Genomic DNA, 23,701 nt, shown 5'->3' on the forward strand with positions numbered 1-23,701 from the left:
CGAGCCAACAGGAAACACGGCAACAGGTTCCAACAGCAAAGGGATGAGGTATGCCCAAGGCTGAAAAGCTCCTTCAAGTAACAGATCATTTTCACAGCACACGACACAAGCTGACCCGATCTAAGACTGCAAGAAGTGCCATGCTCCAGCTTACCGCAGCGAGGCACATTCCATAATTGCTCAAGAGATGCTAACTACTACAGTGAGAGCAAACAAGGTAGTAAATTCAACGGTTACAATTAGTTGGCTCAGCAACAACAGGACTCCTCAGAGGGAAAATTCCTACAAATAAAGGTACAAATTTCACGTTACTATAAAGTAGTATTTCTTAATCTGTTCAAAGACTTTCCTTAATTATGTAACTGTACGTTTTACTTATTTTTAAATATTAGCTAGCCCATCTTAAATGCTTCCCTCCGGTGAGGTCAAACACTTAAGACAACTAAACATTCTCATCTTAAAAACAAAACATTCAACCCTAAAAAAATTTCTGAAACCAACTTTGCATCATGTCTGGTGTTTGTTCCCATGAATCTGTAACACTCACCTATTGTGATAACATTTTCTAAATATCTGTCCACCTGTAACATCTTATTTTTTAGCTCTCATAAGGACTGAAAATTATAATCTCCTCCTCTAAACTTCCCTAATTTCACCTCTATTTTAAAATCTCTGCCCTGATGTTAAGATTTGCCCAAGTCAAATAGTTCTTTACCTGCCTTGAAATTACATGTGAGGGGCACATGGGTGGCTCAGACAGTTAAACATTCAACTTCAGCTCAGGTCATGATCTCATGGTTCGTGAGTTCAAGCCCCGCATCGGGCTCTGTGCCGACAGATCAGAGCCTGGAGCTTGCTTCAGATTCTGTGTGTGTGTGTGTGTGTGTGTGTGTGTGTGTGTGTGTGTGTGTGTGTGTGTCTCTGCCCCTCCCCTGCTCACGCTGTCTCTCAAAAAGAAATAAACGTAAAACAAAAATTTTTAAATATATATATATAAAAAAAAAAAAAACAGAAAGAAAGAAATTGCATGTGAAACCTCACCCAGAAACCCAAGGCCCCGCTCACTTTTAGGTACACACCATACTGGGTATGTTTTTGCCTGCTGCAAGCTCTCTAGGACAGCAACCCATTTAATCCACATTTTAGATCGGTAACTCTTTGCATAATGATAGTGACAATCTCTGTGTTGCTACATTTAAAGAATTTACACAATGGGGCCTGCTCCCTTGTTGCTGTTAGCCCACTTAACTTTAGGAAAAACTCTCTTCAATAAAATCAAACAGCAGTGCTTTATAGCTCTGTTCCAACACTGAATGTGGGAACTGAAAATAAAACATATGTTTCTATTACAAAGGAATAAAGGCCATTTCTGCTGAAGACACTTTACAGATTGTAAGAACAATCATCAAGACAACAAAAGTCATAAAACCAATGCCAGAAAAAGGTGACACTTGATAGTCAATCTTGCCCCAAATGTGCTGAATGATTCTTTTCACTGTCAAAGCCAGAACATAGAACCTATTACTGCAAGTTAATCTTCTGAAGTGTATGCAATTTAATCCAGTTCAACACATATATATGTGTGCAGTTGCTTGGCTGTAGAGCTTGCTTGGAGTGTGAAACTTGCTACATTATGGCTAGGTCCACACAGCCAAATGCTTCCAAATGCACTCTCTAATGTGCTTAAAGAAGCTGAAGAAAGTGCTGAAGACAAAGCAGAGAGTGAGACATATCAGGTGTAATGGGGTGATAGTAAACTAAGATCAGATCATTGAAACCACTGAAATCTGCTCTCTGCAGATAATAAAAATGGTACGGAACATTCGCATTTTAATTTTTTTTTTTAACGTTTATTTATTTTTGAGACAGAGAGAGACAGAGCATGAACGGGGGAGGGTCAGAGAGAGGGAGACACAGAATCCGAAGCAGGCTCCAGGCTCTGAGCCGTCAGCCCAGAGCCTGACGCGGGGCTCGAACTCACGGACCGCAAGATCGTGACCTGAGCCGAAGTCGGCCGCTTAACAGACTGAGCCACCCGGGCGCCCCAACATTCGCATTTTAAAACACATACAAGAACACAGAAAAATGAATTAGGTATCTACACAGTTAAATTACCTATTGGGGGGCGCCTGGGTGGCTCAGCTGGTTAAGTGCCTGCCTTCAGCTCAGGTCATGACCTGATGGTTCATGGATTCAAGCCCTGCATCGGGCTCTGTGCTGACAGCTCAGAGCCTGGAGCCTGCTTCAGATTCTGCGTCTCCCTCTCTCTCTGTCCCTCCCCCTCCTCTGCTCACATACACTCTCTCTCTCTCTCAAAAATAAATAAACATTAATAAATAAATAAATAACCTATTAACTACAAAGGTTAAAACAGCAACCATGTAGTGAAGAAATCTGGGAGGCACCACCTTACCCAAAAGACCAAAGTCAGTGATCACCGCCAGCACTGGGACAATGTAGTATGATGTACTGAGAGGCTCACAGCATTGCTTCCATGGTATTCCTACCAAGAGTACATAATCTGAATCTAATCACAAGGAACTGGACAAATGAAAATCAAGGGACATTTTACAAGAGAGCTGGTCTATCCTCTCTAAAACTATCAAGAAAAAGAAAGGCTGAAGAACTGCTCTGGATTAAGAGAAAATGAAAAAGACATGAAATTAGAGGTAACATGGATTAGACTGGATCCAAGCTGAGAAGACTGTTGTCTGGACAGACTAAGGATTTTGCTGTAAGCAACCAGTCACTTGGTGGCATATCTGGGATGAGCAAAGCCCAAAGCTCCTTCCAAGACACTAGACCTCAGAGTTTAGGGGTCAACTCCTGAAATGCATGCATTTTTTAAAATATTCTCATTTGTAGCTTTAAGCATTTTTTTAGGTCAAAGTTTTTATATATCCTACCACGAAAAATGTTAGAGTAGGCACTTGATCTTCATGGATTTGACATTTCACGTATAAACACACATGAATGATCATAAAAACACGTCAACTGTAATACTTAATAGACAGAGTCAAAAACCAGAATCGTGTGTTATGTGGCTTACAAAAGAGAAAACGCAGCTAGCGAGTGAACCTAGTCAACCATCTGTCGCGGAAATAATAGAAATTTTAGCTCCGGGGAGGGTGGGGGGGGGGGGGGGCAGGGAGTAGAAAATAACTGCCCCCTCTCCAAAAAACCAACTGCTTACACTAATAAGGAAATTAATGGTTAAAGTAATGAATGCAAGAAGTCTCTGATGTTCTTAGCTACAAAAGGGAACTAGGCTTCCTTCCATTTGGTAGCAGAAATCATATGGTTGTGGCGATACATTCCTATCTGAGATCCCTAAAAATTCTAACTACACATACTCTGCAAATGATGACGGTCTATCAGACTTTTATTTGTCCTAAAACTGTTTTATATTTCATTGGGCAGATGCATTCCTGCATGATTCCTTTATCCTTTCTATGAGTGTTAAAATCAGATTAAACTGATCAAGGAAACCACTGACAGAACCAGTTACAAAAAGCCATGAAAAGAATCTAAGGAAAGGAGGAATGGTCTCTCCATTATAGCTGGTGATGCTACAAGTTTCAAGGATTAGGAGTTGGAACAAATACACAAACACACACACACACACACACACACACACACACACACACACGCTTTAGGCCTGATAATTCATTTATTTATCTTACTTACTGAGCACCTTCTGTATGCCAGGTACTCTTCTAGGAGATTCAGTACTGAACAAATGAGACAAAGTTTCTCGTGGAGAAACATTATAGCTGAACGAGTGGACATAAGAAATCAATAAATTAATTTAGGGGCACCTGGATGGCTCAGGTGGTTAAAGTGTCCAACTTTGGCTCAGGTCATGATCTCCTGGTTCAGGGTTTGGTGCCCTGCATCAGGCTCTGTGCTGATAGCCCAGAGCCTGGAGCCTGCTTCGGATTCTGTGTCTCCTCTCTCTGCCCCTCCGCCACTCGCACATTGTCTCTGTCTCTCTCTCTCTCTCTCTCTCAAAAATAAACATTAAAAAAAATTTTAATACATAAATTAATTTAAAATATAACATGAGGTGGTATTAACAGCTATGAAGAAAAATAAAGCAGGAGATGATGACAGAGTAACAGAGAAATGACCTTTTGACTGGAGCGATATGAGAAGGCCTCTCTTAGGAAGTGCCATCTGAGCTAACATGTAGCACAGGGAGGAAACAAGCTACGCAGACATCATTAAGCATCTGACTTCAGCTCAGGTCATGATCTCACAGTTCGTGAGTGAGTTGGAATCCCACATTGGGTAACCTCGAGCCCCGCTTCAGGTAAAACACAAGACCCCAGTAAGCCCCAATTCTCTCTCTCTGCCTCTTGCTCAATTACGCACACATGCTCGCTCTCTCTCTCTCTCAAAAAAAAGTAGGAAAATATGAAGAAGGGAGAAAAGAAACTTAAACATTTATTGGTTCTACTTTGGCACCATTGGCAAATATTGTAATGAGAATGTATAGCTTCGGCAATTTCTAAAAGGGACATTTCTTTTGTTTCCCCCCAAAAAATAGTAAGTCAAAGATGAAAACGTTTAGAAGTATGGAGTTAAGACTGCTACCAAAACAACACTCAGAGATAATCACTGTTAACTCTGAGGATTGTTTCCTCCCATTCTTTTTCCCTTGAATATTTAAATACACGCACAATACAGTGTTGTTTTAAGTACAGCTGACTTGTGCTTCTTGGCTTTAGCACACCTGAACTCAAAGGTGGAAGCCATGGAATCTAGCCATGTTTTCTGTCTTGTTTTAACTTTTCATGCTTTTAGAGTGGGCTCCAGTGACTAGTTCACCAGGGCCCCCAACCAGTCCCAACCACCTCACACCCTCACACACTTATTTAGGATCCTGCCTGCATCTGAGGACATTTCCACTTCCTGACCCTGCTCCTCAGAGCTTTGTAGCTGGGGTCTCCCTTTATAAAACACGCATGTTTCCATTTCATAAGGAATTATTTGTAAACCTGATCTTTATGTGGACATCTTTACATGTAATTTTCCGTGCACATTTCTAATGCAAAATCAAATCTTTTATTAAGCATGTTTAGCACCACCTCAGGAGTCACTGTCTAGTCATCAAGAATGAAAACTGACCAAACAGTTTACCTTTAGTTCTTTCAACAATACCTACCGTATTCACGGGCCAGTGCATGTGGCAAGGGGGGGGCCATGAGAGAGACAGAATTTTTAAAGATAATTTCAGATAGTGAGACATGCTGTGAATAAAACAAGAATAACTGAGAATATAATCGGATGCAAGGGGAGAAAGGGGAACGCTATTTAGCTAGGTAGCCAGAGAAAACGTCCTGAGGAAATGGCACTAGAACCAAAGGCTCCAAGAAGAGGAGAGGTGGGAATACCAGAGGGAAGAGCAACCCAAGTACAAACAAGAGGAAATGCGTTCACCCTGAGAAAGGAAGGGGGCGTGGCAGGTCAGAGGGGCAGAAGGAAGACCATGTGGCCAGAACATCGTAGAAAGAGGGAGCAAGGTATAGATGGCCTCGGTGGCCAGAGGAGAGAACCTGGATCTTGATCCTCATTGTAGTGAGAAACTATCACAAAATTCTAAGTAGGGACGTGATATGATGTGATTCAGGCTTGGTGATTAGTGTGGCGGAGACTGCAGTGTAAGGAGCAAAAGGAAAGGCGGGAGCCCAGTTCGGAGGCTGCCCCTGTATCCAGCCAAGGGATGACGGTGGCACAAACCAGCGTTCCAGTAGCTGTGCTGGAGAAAAGTGTCTAGATGCAGGACAGATTTTGGAGGTAACAGCGACATGATTTGCTGACGGAACCAGGATGCTTTCTGGGCCTGGGTGAACGAGGATCCACCTCTGTGCTGTGAGCGATTTTCAGCCTCCCCATGGACCTTCCTTCTCGGTACTCACCTCGCTGGGCCATGGACAGAGCATGGAGACAATTACTTGTAGAATCAAAGATGAAATGTAAAATGTAGCATACCTCTCACTTACCCAAATTAGGATCAGTAGCCTGACGTTTCTTAATTTTAGCTTCAGAAATAGCAGAATAATAGGCACACGTCATCTTGATCAGCCACGTGGCTCGAACCATTGGCACTGAATATTTAGCTAAATATGCAAAAACATCTTCTTTTTTACTAAGGATTGGAACCTAAAAAGAAATAATATATTTATAAAACTCTCATATTTTCCTCATGAGACCAACCTAAAGAAAGGGAAAGCAAAACAAAGACACTAAATGCCTGCTACCTTTAACAAAGTATATTCTTGATGGCTTTTCAAACAGTACATTCTGCTTAAAAACCAAACCAAACAAAACAAAACAAAAAAGCCAATTTTCATTAAGAAAAAAGAATCAAAAGTCTGTTCAGCACATTGACAACAGTTTCATCAGTTGTGCTTTCTTATTTATTTAAAAAAAAAAAAAACAACTTTACTTTCAGAGTCTCAGATGCAGGAAACTACTCATCATATCAACCAAATAGGGAAAATAATTTCCTGACAGTCCTCCAAGGAGTTTATCTCAAAATTGGAAGGTATGGATCAAATGAAAACCTGTCCCCATTCTACATTTCATCAAAGAACAATTTTTTTTTTATAAAGCTTTCTGGTTGTATCATTTCACAATAACTATTTCCAGAAAGCTTCTAAAGTGCCTTTAGCCCAAAATTTAAAGTAGAGGCGAAAATGATGGATCAGTGAATCTCCCTAATGAACACTGAACTAGAAATAGCTGGGCAATTAATTCACCGGCTGAAAGCAGGCACTGGAGGCAGTTTATTATTTCCTCCAGACCACGAAGGTATACTACTTAGCAAATTACTATCCCAATGTACCACCTGCATGTTTGAGAAGTTAACCCACTCTTCTAGAATTCCTCCTACACGTTCTCAGAACAGCCCAGTCATCTATATATAATCTATTCAACTTATGAATATAGAGTACAACAGTGAACAGAGAACACTGTACTCCATTATGGGCCCCCCAGCCAGTATAGTTAAACTCATCACTCCCGGGCTCTTCATTTATGAATGTGACACCAATCTAACCCTGACTACCTCACAGGGTGGTTAGAAGGGTAAAGTAAAAAAAGGGGCATCTGGGTGGCTCAGTCAGTTTAAGTCTGACTCTTAACATCAGCTCAGGTCATAATCTCACAGTTTGTCAGTGCAAGCCCCGAGTTGGGCTCTGTGCTGACAGTGCAGAGCCTACTTGGCATTCTCTCTCTCCCTCTCTCTCTCTCTGCCCCTCCCTCATTCACTCAATATGCACGCTCTCTCTCTCAAAATAAATAAACGACTTTTTTTTTTTTTTTTTTTTTTTAAAGAAGGGTAAAGGGGCGCCTGAGTGGCTCAGTCAGTTAAGCAACTGACTTCGGCTCATGTCAGGATCTCATGGTTCTTGAGTTCGAGCCCCGTGTTGGGCTCTGTAAACAGCTCCGAGCCTAGAGCCTGCTTTAGATTCTGTGTTTCCCTCTTTCTGTGCCCCTCCCCCACTCACACTCTGTCTCTGTCTCTAAAAAAAAGAAAACAAAAGAAGGGTAAGGTAGAAGAATGACATGTATCAAAACTGGAATGGTTTTTATTTTGTTGCCAGTTCCAAAGGTTTCTCCATGCCAGCCAAAGTATTTTCAAGCCATGGACCTGACCCTCTCCTAAGAGGGCCTTGGACACTACAACCACAGATATCAAGAGCCCTGGTTTCTATGCCCCAAAGTCTCGCTTGATTGTATGTTGGAAACCAAGACTTCAAACCAGCTGATTCTGACAGCATGGCATTTTTCTCTTAGTCAAATCCTCCTTTAGACAGTGGATATTTTCTATCACTCATATGTTACAAATTTGAGTGTTCACACACTTGATACAAAGTGTGAGCCTAGGATTAAAAGGGAAGTATTTTTTTGTACACAGCCCTTTAAAACAAGCTGTTACACCTGGTTCTTACCAAAGAAACACCTGGTTGGACACTGAGATGCAGCTGCCCATATACTGTATGTGATGGGCAATTTAACAGACTTTTGATCATGGACAGTTCCAGCCCTGGGTGCTGACTTTAAACATAACCCCCATGCCAGAGGCAGCTACACTGCGCAAACATACCTAAAAGGAAGATGAAAGTCTTATAAGCCAAAGCTGGAAGGCTTCCTTCTCTGCAGACCACAGTGACACGTTTTAACATGAAAATTCCCTGAAATTTTCATTTATAAGACATGTTGTTCATGGAGCACAAGACTATGGGTTTACAGACTACTGTTTAAGCCAAGGACAAGAAAAGCACAGGCTTATACACTCCACGCAAGACCTGAGCTGCTGCCTTTCATTGGAACATATAGTCTGAGAGAGTTAAATTTTAGTCGCCAAGGCCAAGTTGCCTCTCAGTCAGATGTACCAAAAAATTACAAGATCAAGGTCTAAAAATTAGGCAAATGCAAAAAAGTGAATGTACCATCCCCAAAGAAACATTACTAATAGCATCTTTTACAGATGCCTAAAGGATTTCCTTTGAATAACTGACAGAAGGAAAATAAAAATTTGAACACGTTAAATGTTCAGATGAAATAGCAAACAAAGCTAAGTCACAGGTCTTCAACATGAACAAGCCAGGGCATACCTCCAGTTCAGTGCCCCTACTGGCAGAACCCTGTAAGAAATGGTTAGCTCAAATAAAAGGAATTAAAATTCAGAAGAATGTATGTGAAGGTTATTTAATTAAGGAAGAAGACACATATTGATGGCTTTGTCAAATTCATAGTTTGGGCCAACTCAGGAAGGAAATTATGTTTACAGTGATTGACTTCCTCACAGGCATGGATTCCATTTTCAGCAAAGAAACCATCTGACTACAACTTGTAGCTGAACCTAGGCAAATACTGGGCAGCTGTTTCATTTCTAAATCAAGCTAGAGCTGCATCTAAGTACTAACAGAAAACTAAGACACCTAGCATGTGATGGTTTTTCATCCACGGAAAGGCTGTACCACTGTGTATTGCCTTTCCCCTTAGATAAAGGTCACTGTCAACACCCTCTGTTCACTAAGCAGAGGTGGAGGCAAATGGAAATTACATAGACCACAGTAATCAATGTCACCTGAAGTGAAGAAGCCATACCTAGTGAACTGTTTAAGAGCCAGAAGGATATCCCTAGAGGCCATAGGTCTCTTTTTCCAAATCTAACTATGACCATGGTGGAGTTAAAAGTCCCTTTATAGGCCATTTTTTTACCTCTCTGTGGCTGAATACATGGGAGATCTGTGGAGTTGTACCATAACAGAAAACTAGGTTCAGAAACTTGATTGATCCCATATAGGAAACTATTTTGAACTCGAGAACACAGGTGGAAGAGGACCCAAGATCTTAGCAGGAAAATTAAGGTCTTCTGCATTAAATCATCTCAGAAATAAATACCAGAAATTAAAGAAGTATTTGAACTTTCTACTATGAAGAACATGTAAAGAATGAAATCTTTCACCCGGTTCTGAAAGAGCTTTTGCCTTTTTAAGAGGATGAAATGCTCAGGAAGGGAGGAATAGGGAGGGGCTCCTCAAATGCCCAAGAAATGAATACTTGAAGGCATAGTTAATGGTTTTATAAAGACAACAAGTTTATCTTCACAAAGAATTAATGTCAGGGCTTACCTGAGGAACACCTGACTTGGCCAGAGGCAGCTCCTAATAAAGAGAGAAGAACACTGGCTAATACACTGCACTGTAATTCATCTCCCTCCTCAAAGATGAGAAACCACTACCTACACCCCTCAAGCAAGGGCATCAATTCCTCACCATTATTTGCTTTCAGGAAATGTCCAAAAAAAGGGATTCTAAAAACGTATTTAAAAAGGAAAACCTAAAAAGAAAGATATCAGGCTGGCTACATGGAAATTGAAGGTACGACCCAACACGGAGGGTATGAACTATTGGTAGAAAGCCATCACAAAGGCTGTCCTTTGACTTAGGGGGCCTTCAGATCCAATTTACAGGTCATAGAGTACCCACATGGTAAATGTTCACTACTGGACAAGAAATGCTACACGGTTCAGCCGGTGATGAGACAGGCATAACCTGAGTAGCAAGGGGCGATTATGTGGACTGCTGTGCTTTTCAAGGATTTCAGTTGCTCTGAATCACGAAAATACGTGAAAGGCAACACAATACTACGGAGGCACGAGGGCAAAAGAAAGCCAATGGTAGCGATAGGCACTATTTTCAAAGAGTTGCTTTAGAAAATAAGCAAGCAAATACAAAAAGCAGCTCTTCTCTAAACCAGGCCTGCGCCACACCAGGTAATGAAAACTCACTATCAAGGACAGAAAATAGACACCCCTACGACTAAAGGGTTTCAGGCAAGTTGAGGAAGACACATGGGTTACTTGGAAGGTGTGCCAGAAGCCAGAGATCAAGACTAAGAGGTAGGGTAGAGCTCTCCTCTAAATTTCAAGACATTTGATAGGATTTGGACATTTGATAGGATTTGATAGGATGAGATTGTTGAATCTGTACTATTTCCCGCTTGAGGAAAAATGATCAAAGGCAAAGATTTTAAAAGAACCCTCGCTTTCCACATCCAGTCCCCCAAAAAGGTAGAAGCTATAAATAAACCTGTCCATTCTGCTCTAAAATTTTTTCAAAGAAGTTTTTCAAGCACGCACAGAATCACTACTGTACTTATTAGGAAGGAGACAGCTTAAAGAATTTGGATTGGTACTTTTCAAGACAAGGAAATAACATCAAAACAAGAATTTCTGTGTAACAGATTTCGGACATCCTGGCCTAAGAAAATAGAAAAAAAAAAATACTGGAAATTAATGAACTCTTATGGTCTGTTCTCGATTTTAAAAACTTGTCTACCTAAAGTTCACATAAATTGCTTCCTGTGTGGAACATTTAGGTCAAGACGTCCTAGGCACCAGGTGCCATCACAACAAAGGGGCAAAGAGCATATGTGCAGCACCTGCCAGTGAGGCTTTGGGTTTTGGAAGGAACAGGGGGAAACAAGTATGTACTTGAACGTTAGCTCGAACATCGTGATTTCTAGAAGACCACAATTAAAGTAACATTAGAAATACTTAATACCTTTTTTGCCAAAATAGCAAGTGGTTTATTTCCTGCTAAGTCAGAGAACCAACTATGAATTGCACTCTGGGATCGAGCAGTAACCAGCCAGTAATTATCTTTAGCATTAACTTGTGGTTTCTTCTTTCCGGTGTCCTGGAAAGTGTTAAGCTTTAGTTTCTCAGCTAATATGCTGCTGAAATAAGCTGCAATCTGTGGAAACGAGAAAAAAAGAAAAAGTTTGATGACAATAAACAAGTATGTTAGTAATGTATATTCGTATTTTATTTTTGTTTTACGAGAGTATCTTCAAACAGCCGTCAGAAAATAAAATGGCAATTTAAAATGTGATTTCCTTATACTAACATGATGCAAAAACTCCCACAGCACCTTTGTTCCACTATTAACAAGTGGTTCAAGGAAAAAAGAAGAGCCTTTGAGAATCTCTGATAAGATGAAATTAATTACATCCTGAATAAATTTCAAGACAATGGGTTCTGCTTTAATCTTCAGCTGTACTTCTTTTTCATACTACACACAAATTTGGAAGAGAATATTTTTCCTGAGAGGTGTTGCAGACAAAAGCAGAAAGCCTGGTAATCACACAGTAATCATTCTTTTTCTTGTTTCATCTTAATAGCATATATTTTTGGAAAGGAAACTCTGTATTTACACTCAGTGCTTTCTAAAAACGAGACGAGAAAAATTTGTTTAAGTGGAAAATTACAAAAGGTTCGATTAAATTAAGTATTCAACATTTTTGACTGGGCCGCCAATTTCAGGAGTACAAGTATTTCAAGAGAAAGCTACTGTTACCTGCTCTGAATGGAATAAAGTAGCAAAGGGAGCTTCTGTGAACGACTGTGGCATTTCGTAGTAACCGAACTAAAAGAGGACATAAGAAGAAAGGCACAAGAAGGAAAGGGATGAATACCTAAAAATCAAGTGAATCCACCTAAGACTTGTCGGAATTTCCAAGAATCATATTTCATTCCCTGGGAGTTCTTTAATAAAATACAAGCACAATTTCTAGTAAACATCTCTAGTAAGGTTAGCAGACAGTGGTAACCATGATTACAATAAAATACCTACCCTGCTGGAACAAAATAAGAGTCACAGCCTTGGTTAAGGCTCATGAGTCAATAATTAGTCTATAGGCTGGAACACAGTTGTAAAAATTAGTAAAGTTTATCTACACTTTTTCTTTTTAAAAATTTTTTATTTTTGAGATGGAATGAAATCTGGCCATTTGCAGCAACATGGATGGAACTAGAGGGTGTTATGCTAAGTGAAATAAGCCAGGCAGAGAAAGACACTCATATGTGGATCTCGAGAAACTTTACAGAAGACCACGAGGGAGGGGAAGGGCAAAAAGAAAAATTACAGAGAGGGAGGGAGGCAAACCATAAGAGACTCTTAAGGACTAACAAACTAAGGGGAAAGAGGGTGATGGGCACAGAGGAGGGATGTGCCCTGGGTGTTGTTGGGAATGAGCACTGGGTGTTGTATGGAAACCAATGTGACAATAAATTATATTTTTTAAAAAAATAATAAAAGGATATATATTATGCTCCTAAAAAATAAAATAATTTTTTTTATTTTTATTTTTTTAGAGAAACAGAGCAGGGGAGAGGGGTAAAGGGAGGGATGGAAGGAGGAAGGGCGGGGGAGATGGTGGTAGAGAGAGAATCTTAAGTAAGCTCCACACTCGGGGCTAGATCCCACAACCATGAGATCATAACCTAAGCCAACATAGAATCCGACACTTAACCACTGTGCCACCCAGACACCCAGCTGGTATGTTTTTTCTTAATGTGAATTGCCATTCCTTGATCTTTGTGATTTATGGACAATAAAAAAACGTCTATTTTGGTGTCTTGATATAATATGGTAATAAAAACTTAAAAGAATTGGAAAAAAAATTTGAGCTTTCCTTTTTTTTAACAAAAAACTTCATGGTATGTTTTAAGTAAATGTTTGCAGAATGTTGCAACAGAAAATATATTAAAAGTGAAAATGTAGGGGCGCCTGGGTGGCGCAGTCGGTTAAGCGTCCGACTTCAGCCAGGTCACGATCTCGCGGTCCGTGAGTTCGAGCCCCGCGTCAGGCTCTGGGCTGATGGCTCGGAGCCTGGAGCCTGTTTCCGATTCTGTGTCTCCCTCTCTCTCTGCCCCTCCCCCGTTCATGCTCTGTCTCTCTCTGTCCCAAAAATAAATAAAAAACGTTGAAAAAAAAAATTTAAAAAATAAATAAATAAATAAAAAAAAAATAAAAGTGAAAATGTAGCAATTATAGTTGTCTAGATACAAGCAACCAATAGCAACAAATTGTTTAATTTTAAATTTCTCAATCAATATCTAGTCTTCACACCAAGAACTTAAAATACCTACTTACACAGATTGTTTCATATTTAAAAAGTCTCTTACTTGCAATTATGTATGAGTATTTAATCATAATAAACAAATGTATAAAAATGTTTTTAAAAACTAGTCAGCAATCTGTTTTATAACTATGTATTTAATAACAATGGAACAGGTGACTATATGTCTTATGTCTACATCTTAAACCCTGTGAACTGCATATTGTAAACTAAGTTAAAATTCCCTAAAAAGAGAACAAAAAAGAAAATCAAAATGAACGTGCACTTAATTTTATATTCACATTATTCCAAACCTAAAAAACCAAATAGCCTCATTCCCAAGTCCCAATGCCTACCTCCAAGTAAACACTTTGCTTAGTTTCATAGGTCTTTCCGGTGTTGCTTCAGGTGAATACACATGAACCAACACAAGTATGTTATTTTTTCTTTTTTATGTATGTACCTCTTTATGTGCTTTAGTACACGTCTAAGTCTTCCACATGTATCTATATATGGAGAATTTCTCATTTATTTTTGTAAATAATGCACTGTGTGGGGTACCACATTTTATTGAATCAAGCCCCTGTTAATGGACACTTGGAGTGTTTTTTCCAAACTCTATTACAGATCACATTAAAATGAACAATCTTTCCTATTTGTCATTTTACACATGTACAGCCACAGATTTCAGATAAATTTCCAGAATTCAGATTGTATGATTCTGAAATTTTAATCAGCATTGTTAAATTGCCCTCCATAAGCTTTATACCAATTTGCACTCCATCAGACAAGGTAGGAGAGATAAAGTTTAATTTAAAACTTGTTTCCATCCACCCAAAGCTATTTTGAAAGTAATTCATTTCATAAGAAAATGGAAAAAAGTTTAGGGACTACAGTATAGTTCACGTATTCCATATTTATAAGATCAAATTCCCTTCAGAAGGTTTGAATCCTTGAGTAAATCTCACAGGAAGGGTTGACAGCAGCAGAAGTTGTAATGGATGTTATTTCCATTTATTCAGTTATTTAAATTGACATAAAACTTGATACAACAGAATAGTTTGGCAGTTCGTATCAAGAGACACACAGCAGTCATACTTTCTGTTACGGACTGAATTGTGTTACCCCAAAATTCAGACGTGGAAGCCCTAATCCCCAGTATGATTGATTGCATTTGGAGACAGGGCCTTTAAAAGCGGTTAAGGTCAAATGAAGTCTTAATGGTGGGGCCAAATCCAGTGGACTGGCTTCCTTGTAAGAAAAAAACACCAGAAATACATGCACACAGAGAAAAGCCCATGTGAGGACACAGTGAGAGGCCAGCCTGGCACAAGCCAAGGAGAGAGGCCTCACAAGAACCCAGACCTACTGACACCCTGATCTTGACTACCAGACCCCTCAACTGTGAGAAAATAAATATTCTCAGAAAATCACATTTCTGTTGTTTAAGCCACCGGTTTGTGGTACTTTGTTATGATGGCCCTAAGAGACTAATACACCTTCTACCCAAGTGACATGCTTCTGGGAATTTACCCTAAAGAACAAAAGCTACATGTTCAAATATGACTACAACCTCTTCATAAATAACCTTAAGAAATTGGCAACAGGCTGGGGCGCCCGGGTGGCGCAGTCGGGTAAGCATCTGTCTCTTGATCTCGGCTCAGGTCATGATCTCACTGTTTGTGAGTTCGAGCCCCTCACAGGGCTCTCCTCTGATGGCACAGAGCCTGCTTGGGATTCTGTCTCTCCTTCTCTCTGCCCCTTTCTGCTTGTGCGCTCCCTCTAAATAAATGAATAAATAATCTGTTTAAAAAAAGACAAAAAAGAAATTGGCAACAGGCTAATTGCTGTATACTAGCAGTTATGGCATGTTCGTTATCTGTCCATCAATAATTATTAATATGAATACTTCCAGCCTCAAGAAAAAATATATACCAAATGATGTTACTTTTTTAAAAAACATAAGGAAGACAAAAAAATTCTGGAGGTGGATGGTGATGACAGTTATACCACAATGTGACTTAATGCCAAAGAACTGTACATCTTAAAATGTTAAAATGGCAAGTTTTGTTTATTTTACCACAATTTTTAAAAAACGCCAATTACAGTATACACATAATTGTAGCTGTGATGTTAAAAGCGTATGAAGATTGGAAAAAGACAAAACTAAAAACACTGTGTTCAGTTGATGGCACGATCATCTGTAGAAAATGCCTGTTCTCTTTCACACTGTTTAAATATTTCAGTTGATTAGCAAACCGTCAATTACATGTGCATGTGTGTACATGTGCAAACAAAGAGATCTTAAATGAATACACAAACCTCTAACAATGGTTATTTCTGGGTAAGGAGAAGAAAATATATTCTTTTCATTTTTATGTATGATGCTTTCAATTTAATATTTCAGTATTCAGAAAATAAAAACAACTCAAAAAGGATGAAAAAAAGCAAATTTTAAAAGAATACAAACAGAAACAAATAATTCCACCCATATACGTAATTGTTAACATAACCACACAGAAAAAAAATTTTAATTCAAAAAATTTTGGGAGCACCTGGATGGCTCAGTCGGTTGAGTGCCCGACTTCAGCTCAGGTCACGATCTCACAGTTCACGAGTTCAAGACCCATATCGGGCTCTGTACTGAGAGCTCAGAGCCTGGAGCCTGGTTCAGATTCTGTGTCTCCCTCTCTCTCTGCCCCTCCCCTGCTCACGCTCTCTCTCTCTCAAAAACAAATAAAAACATTTTTTAAAAATTTAAAAATTAAAAAAAAGAGGGGCGCCTGGGTGGCTCAGTCGGTTAAGCGTCCAACTTTGGGTCAGGTCATGATCTCGCGGTTCGTGAGTTCAAGCCCTGCGTCAGGCTCTGTGCTGACAGCTCAGAGCCTGGAGCCTGTTTCAGATTCTGTGTCTTCCTCTCTCTCTGACCCTCCCCCACTCATGCTCTGTCTCTAAAATAAATAAACGTTAAAAAATAAAAATTAAAATTAAAAAAAAGAAAAATTTTATGACAACAATGACTCTATACCCTTAATGAAAATTAATCTAAGGACAAAAAGTATTACAGGAAAATTATAAATTTTACATAGTAACTTTGTTGTTGGGATAACATTGGTATAGTCTATTCTAGAACTTTTTTATGTGTATTTTAAGACAGAGTAAATAAATACATTGAATTTACTGAAAGCCAGGGTTCTCACTTTGGGAGAAGAGAGAGAGAAAGATGGAACATAAAACAGGAAAAACCCTGTGATATTGCATAAGAACTGGTGGATGGATGCAAGGAAGGAAAGAAAAAGGAGAGAAGAGAAGAAACAAATCTATGTGTTGTTTCCCATCTCTGTCCACTGACATGACCTACACGTTATGATACTCTAGTAGCAATCAGCATGCCAAGCATCCAGATCTGGGCTGGGGCACAGAAAGAACATGAACCTAAAATACATTATTATATCAAAAGTGAGGAAACGCTCAAAGAATGATGGAGGTGTCAAAAGCACCCAAGAAACAGGTTAAAGGTGCTCTCCCCCCACAAAGTAAGAGACAATTTAAACACCAAAATGAGAAAAGATGACACATCAAATATTAAAGAGTCCAAGGTTCAAAGTGACACTAAAATATGGGGGGGGTCAGTGCACCTGGCTGGCTCAGTGGGTGGGAAATGCAACTCTTGATCTTTGTGAGTTACAGCCCCACGTTGGGTGTGGAGATTACTTTAAAAAAAAAGAAAAGAAAAGAAAAAAAGAAAGAAAAATGCAAGTGTTTGGGGCTCCGGGCTGGCTCAGTCGGTAGTGCAGGCTCACTCTTAACCTCACGTTGGTGAGTTGAAGCCCCACGTTGGGTGTGGAACCTACTTAAAAAAATAAAATAAAACAATAAAAAATAAGGGGCAGGGTGCCTGGGTGGCTCAGTCGGTTGAGTGTCCGACTTCAGCTAGGGTCGTGATCTCACGGCTCGTGATCTCACGGCTCGTGATCTCACGGCTCATGAATTCGAGCCCCCACAGCTCTGTCAGCACAGAGTCTGCCTCGGATCCTCTGTCCCCTTCTCTGTCTCCCTCAAAAATAAACAAACATTAGAATAATAGTAATAATAAATAAAAATAAATTCTAAAATGAGATGTCCATTTACACAAGAATGGCAATAAATGTATGAGAAAAGACAATTGGAAAACCTGCATTTTCCAACTGCCAGCAAAATGAATCCTTCAGCAAGCATCATGAACTGATGATAAAATCATACGATGAAATTTTATTGAAGAACAGTATATTCACTTGGTCTCAAACTATCACCCAAAAGAGTCTACAACAAGGAAAAGATAACTACTTTTACAATATAAAGAGAAGACACCACCTTTGGTGCTCAAACTCAGTATAACCAGTAATGGGCAAACGGGCATTGTATGGCTTCTGATATACAATATATATAGTCTTCTTACCAAAAATATTTAACCTGAAACTTATCCTGAAAAACAATCAGACAAATCTAGAATATAGGACTAGAATATAAGACAAATGTATCTTTTTTTAATGTTTTATTTATTTTTGAGAGAGTGCAAGTGGGGGAGGGGCCGAGAGAGGGGGCAGAGGGTCTGAAGTGGGCTCTGTGCTGAGACCAGCAAGCCCAATGCAGGGCTCAAACTCATAAAGTGAGATCGTGACCTGAGCTGAAGTCAGATGCTCAACCCACTGAGCCACCCAGGTGCCCCTGGACGGCACTCTTCTAAAATGGCAACTCTGAAAGCCCGCAAAAAACCACCACCATGAGAAAAGGTGGAGAGTAATCCTGTACCAGGTTACAATAGACTGAAAGGACAGGACAACCAAATGCGATGCACGATTCCTGACTGGGTCCTACGGCAGGACAGTATGCAAGATATCCTGGGGAATCCTGAATATGGATTGTGGTTTAAATAACACTAATTAATCAACATTAACTATCAAGAGTGTCACACACACTTTTTCAGAAGGTTTAGGAAATAGACAATTTGCATTACCTTTGATGGGTTAATTACAATATTTCTGGCTGAGCCATGTTCATCTCCAGTAAAGGCTGGCTGATTGTTGAAGCCTTGTTTCACATTCACAGCAGTAAGTTCATCCTGGTCAAGAAAAAGTATCAATTAATCAGAAGGACATAAAAACTCCAACTTAACCCGATACACTGCAGCCTAATGACCGACTACACTATACTCTGGAAAAGAGAACTGTTGAACACACATCAAAGAGAGAGCAGAAATTCAAAGTTTAAAACCAATACACAAACATACAGAGAATGATGAAGTAAATGTGGCAAAATATTAACAACTGTTAACTTTAGGTAGAGGGTACATGGGTGTTCATGACACTCTTAATTATTCTGTAAGTTTAAAATGTTTTAACTAACAAGTTAGGAAAAGAAAAAAATGAGCAAAAACCCTCCCCACATGCAGAAACATAAAATCCCAGAATCTGTATACTGGAATTGTTTCTAGAGACCCTATAGTTGGGCTCTCCCTTCCCTGCCAGCCCCTATACACATCTCTATTTTATGTTCAAGAAAAATGGGTCACTCCACTTACCTAAGACCCCATAGCAAGTTAAAGACAGAAATGAAGGGTTCATAGGCACAAGCTTTATAATAAACACAACACCATGACCAGCAACATGTGAAGAAGTTCTTCCGTACATGTTGGCTCACTTGATGATATTTACCAATTCTAAGGTAAACGGTAAGTAGGGATCTTCATGCCCATTTATAAACAAGAAGAATGAGGCTCCCTAAGCTAGCAAAGTAACTGGACAGAGCCAGCACTGAAATGCTGTCTCCTCAACCCAAGGCTAGGAAGAGAAATCTCCACGACTCCATCCCACCAAAGTACTAATGCCATATGAAAATGTGGTCTAAAAATATGTAGCTACAACTCATACTCTCCTTAAAAACATCTCCTACTGGATATAGGAAAAATATTCTTCCCAAGGTCATATCAGAAATAGCCCAAGGCTTAAAAAAAAAAAAAAAAAAAAGAGAGAGGGAAGGAGGAGAAGAATACAACCACCACTTTATCCAGCCCAAATCATTGAGCTATGGAACTAAATCAGAGTTCCTAAAATACAGACTTGAAAGAGTAAAGGGGAAAAGTTGAGTAAATGAAGCTACCTTCTCTTCCCCTCACTCTAAACGAAGAAAAGTTCTTAGTTAACTGTTAGGGTAATGCTAGCCATAGCACAAAAATGAGAACATATACTTAACATATACTCCGTAATTGCTGCAAGTAGAAAATGAAAAAAAAGAAAAAAAAACTGATCAAAGTCACTGCTGTGATGAAGCAGAAAGCCTTAGGACAAAATAGTTTATGACATATAAGCACCTGAAAGGTCAGCCTGGCTGAGAGCCGAGGTCCCCTGGAGACATGCCATGGAACTTTACTTAATTGTGTATATACTCTACCTAACATCTTGGCAAGCCACTGTTTTGGCAGGCTTTCAAAAGACCCCACTACAGGAAGTTTAGCTCTATGATAATCAAGTCTCCTCCAAGCACGAAGGTCACTGAAATCGTGACCTGCACAGAAAATGAGTTGCATACACCTATCAACACTGAGTCTCAAACTGCTCCCACTTTTTCAAACTAATTATTTGAAAATCTAGGGCAAAACTACATAATGCATATTATAAGTCAGAAAGGCGTCAGTCAACTTAAAGCAAGTGCACTAACAAAATTTCTATAGTCTCAGAGTCTAAGAAAGAAGGGGGACAAATGGGATCAGAAAGGAAATGGGATGAGAAAAATGAATTTTTATCTTTGATTTACCATCAGAGTATTACAAGAAACATTAATTGAGTAACAGCATATGTTTTTACTAGAAACACATCTGGCTTAATCAAGAAGAAATGTGTGAGGCTTTCAGGACCAGTTAGTTCCATTTAAGGCTGCTTCGCATTCTATTCTAAAGGTACACAGACTCAGCTGCTCACCGTACTTGACTGCTAACTGCTAGCCTGGAGAGATAGGTTCTGCAAACATACGCATGCGTGCACACATACACACACTCCTCAGAAGAAAAAGAACATGGAACCATGGTTACTTGTTGGTCAACCACATCAGATTTTCCTCACACTAAGATCCACACAGGTACTGCTGGAAGCCTTGAGTTCTGAGAACATTTTATCTTGTATTCTAAGTGGCACAAAAACACATCCAGAACCTTCATCACTACCAATGCCCTCTCCGAGTCAGGGCCCCCATTAATCTCATGCTTGGACATACCAATGGCTCCTAACTGGTCTCCTTGCTTCTACGACTGCCCCCTGGAAGCCTTTTTCAACACAGCAGCCACAGGGAGCTTTTTAAAACTTCAGGAAGACTATGTTACTCCTGCTCAAAAGCTGCATTAACTCCCCAAGTCTGGGTATAAGCAAAGACCCTACGATGTCCCACAAGTCCCTAATGCTATTCCCTTTCTGACCTCATTCCTCACCACACTTGCCTTAGCTGACTCGAGTCCAACCACACTGGTCTTCTTGCAGCTCTTCAAGCAGGCCTGCTGGATGGCCTCTAGCCTCAGGGCCACTGTGCTGTCTGTTCCCTCAGCCTGCATGGCTTTCCCTGGTATCCACATGGTCAACTCTATAACCACCTATGGCTTTGCTCAAATTTTTATATTCTCAACAAGGAATCGGATGACCCTATTTAAAATTGGAACTGCTCACCCTGTCCTCTTCATCCCCAGCATTCCTAATAGGCCAACAATCCATAGCACTCACCACTTAAAATGTCCTGTAATTTACTTACAGTGTGTACTGTCTGTCTCCCCCACCACCAGGAAGGTCCCTGAGACCAAGGGTCTTTATTTTGTTCACAGAGGCATGTCAAGCACATAGAGCAGTGCCTGGCACAGAGAGCATACATAGGAATTCAATAAATATTTGTTGAAACAGTAAGTAAGTGAGGGGCACCTGGCTGACTCAGCCAGTATACTGACTTTTTATCTCAGGGTCATTAGTTCAAGCCCCATGCTGGGCATGGAGCCTATTTCAAAGAAGAAAAAGAAAAGGAAAGGGGCCTCTGGGTGGCTCAGCTGGTTGAGTGACTTCTGAACTCCACTCAGATCATGATCTCGTGGGTTTGTGGGCTCGAGCCCTGCATCAGGCTCCTCATGCTGACAGCGGGGATCTGCGCGGAATTCTTTCTCTCTTCTTCTCTCTCTGCCCCTCCTGCATGTGCTCCCTCTCTCTCAAAATAAACAAACTTTAAAAAAGGAATCAATTCTGAGGGTACATGTCTCTTAAAAAAAAAAAAAAAGAAAGAATAAATGAATGACAACCTGATTTGAACAATTAACTTAATGAGTATATTCTGAATCACTATTCTTTCACTTTGGGGCCCATAATTCTATTTGTATTTATGATAGATCTACCTTATCACCCAGAGCAGTGGCTCTCACCCATCAAACTCAATGCACCATCCCGAAAAAGAATTATTTTATAACACCTTTTTCTGAATCTGAAACGAAATTCATAAACAATAACTATCCGGTACCAGTATATATATTTTTTAACAAATCAATATAATGCCCTCATTCTAAAAAGAATTTTTAAGTAAGTTATGATAACATAGGTATTTGAATATGCACAGGTATACAACACAAGACCTTCACTACTCAAAGCAAGGTCCACTGGCCAGAAGCCAGCAGCAGTGCCATCAGCTAAGGCTTGTTAGAAATGCAAAATCTCGGGGTGCCTGGGTGGCTCAGTCGGTTAAGCATCCAACTCTTGGTTTAGGCTCAGGTCTTGATCTCAGTTTGTGGGTTCGAGCCCCACATCAGGCTCCGCTCCGACAGCTCTGACAGCTTGGAGCCCAATTGGGCCTCCCTCTCTCTCTCCCTGCCCCTCTCTGTTTGCAGACGTACACTCTCTCTCAAAATACACAAAAAAATAAAAATAAATAAATAAATAAACATGAAATCTCTATCACAATGCAAATGCAAATCCCCCATCACAATCTGTATTGCAACAAATTCCCAGGTAATTCATGGGCACCTTAAACTTTGAGAAATGAGGCCCTAGGAGTCATGAATAAATTGTTGTATTTGTTCCTATACCTAGAATCCCTACAATGCAGTAAATACAAATGCAGACATCTTCTATTGTCATTTCAAATGGTCAGGAACAGCATGATACAACTTTTCAGAAAAAGTGAAAACTCTTGGTAAAGTTTCAAACTAATAAAACAGAATTCCCAAATTTATTAAAATGCAATGTTATATTCCTCAGAAACTCAGGGTATATTAAATGTATATTAAAATCATGCAAAAAAAATACTTTGAGATCATATGTAAACAGAGTCCCACCTGGAATAGAGAGGGGGGAAAAAACAAGATTTAGATGGTCCAGTAGCACATCTGACAGCCCAGTGGGATGCAACTGTCCCTTAAGCCTCACTGTCCACATTAAGGATATCTAGCACACCTGGCCCTGCCCACTAAATGGTCATAGCTCTCCAACGGTAGCAACAACCAACACTGCCCCCACCGGGTTCCACAACCCTTCCACTGGGGACCAAAGACAGAGAAGAGCTGACTTTACCCTTTAGAGGCCTGCTTCCGAAAAGAGGACTTGGAGGCTCTAGGTTTAGGAAACACTGAGCTTCACATTGTCAAGGGTAAGACCCAGCCCCTGCTGCGACATCACAAGGGGCTGTCCTCTTCCAGCTCTCTATGCACCTTCCTAGCGCTGGGAGATGTGGCTACAGGTGGAGATGATGCTATGGGAGGAAGGCTAAATGGAAATACATACAAGAGAGCAGTAGGTGAGAGCCCAGAGTCTGCGATCACACTGTCCAAATTTGAACCTCCAGCTCCTTTAAGAGTGGCTCTAAGCAACCTTGCAACTGTTCCTGTCCCTCAGTTTCCTCAACTATAAGAGAGAGATAATAATAGTTTCCACTCTTATCTCCACATCCCAGTTGAAGGCAATAAAGCAGAGAGGTTAACTAGCCCAAGATCATACAGTGGTAAACAACTCCAAAGAATCCATGGTTTCTGACCACCATACTATATGAAATGGTCAGCAATTAGTATTACTGCTGTTTTTGTCCTATTTCTGGTTCAGGAAAGTGGTAACCTAAAGCTCCAGGAAGCACTCACGTGTACAAAATGTCTATTTAGGAAGCTAAAAAGACCTGGCCTTAAGAGGTGGTTCTGAAATATCTGCGTACATCAGAATACCACGGGTTTTAACACAGTTTCCTGGGCCCCATCCCCAGAATTTCCAATTCAGTAGGCCTGGGGTGGGGCCTGAAA

General features: G+C 40.1%; 1 protein-coding gene across 1 annotated transcript in view; it reads right to left on the reverse strand.

Annotated features, from left to right (window-relative positions):
- The window catches only part of MED12L (mediator complex subunit 12L), a 333,810-nt gene that overhangs the window by 283,165 nt on the left and 26,944 nt on the right, over positions 1 to 23,701 (reverse strand). Inside the window, exons 3-5 of the mRNA XM_053903719.1 lie at positions 18,416 to 18,520; positions 11,082 to 11,273; positions 6,006 to 6,165 (exon numbers count right to left, since the gene is read on the reverse strand). Of these exons, the coding sequence (XP_053759694.1) occupies positions 6,006 to 6,165; positions 11,082 to 11,273; positions 18,416 to 18,520 (457 nt within the window). The remainder of the gene's footprint in view (positions 1 to 6,005; positions 6,166 to 11,081; positions 11,274 to 18,415; positions 18,521 to 23,701) is intronic.

The sequence above is a fragment of the Panthera pardus genome, unplaced genomic scaffold, assembly GCF_024362965.1.
Source record: "Panthera pardus isolate Hobbes unplaced genomic scaffold, ASM2436296v1 HiC_scaffold_16, whole genome shotgun sequence".
NCBI classification, from domain to species: domain Eukaryota; kingdom Metazoa; phylum Chordata; class Mammalia; order Carnivora; family Felidae; genus Panthera; species Panthera pardus.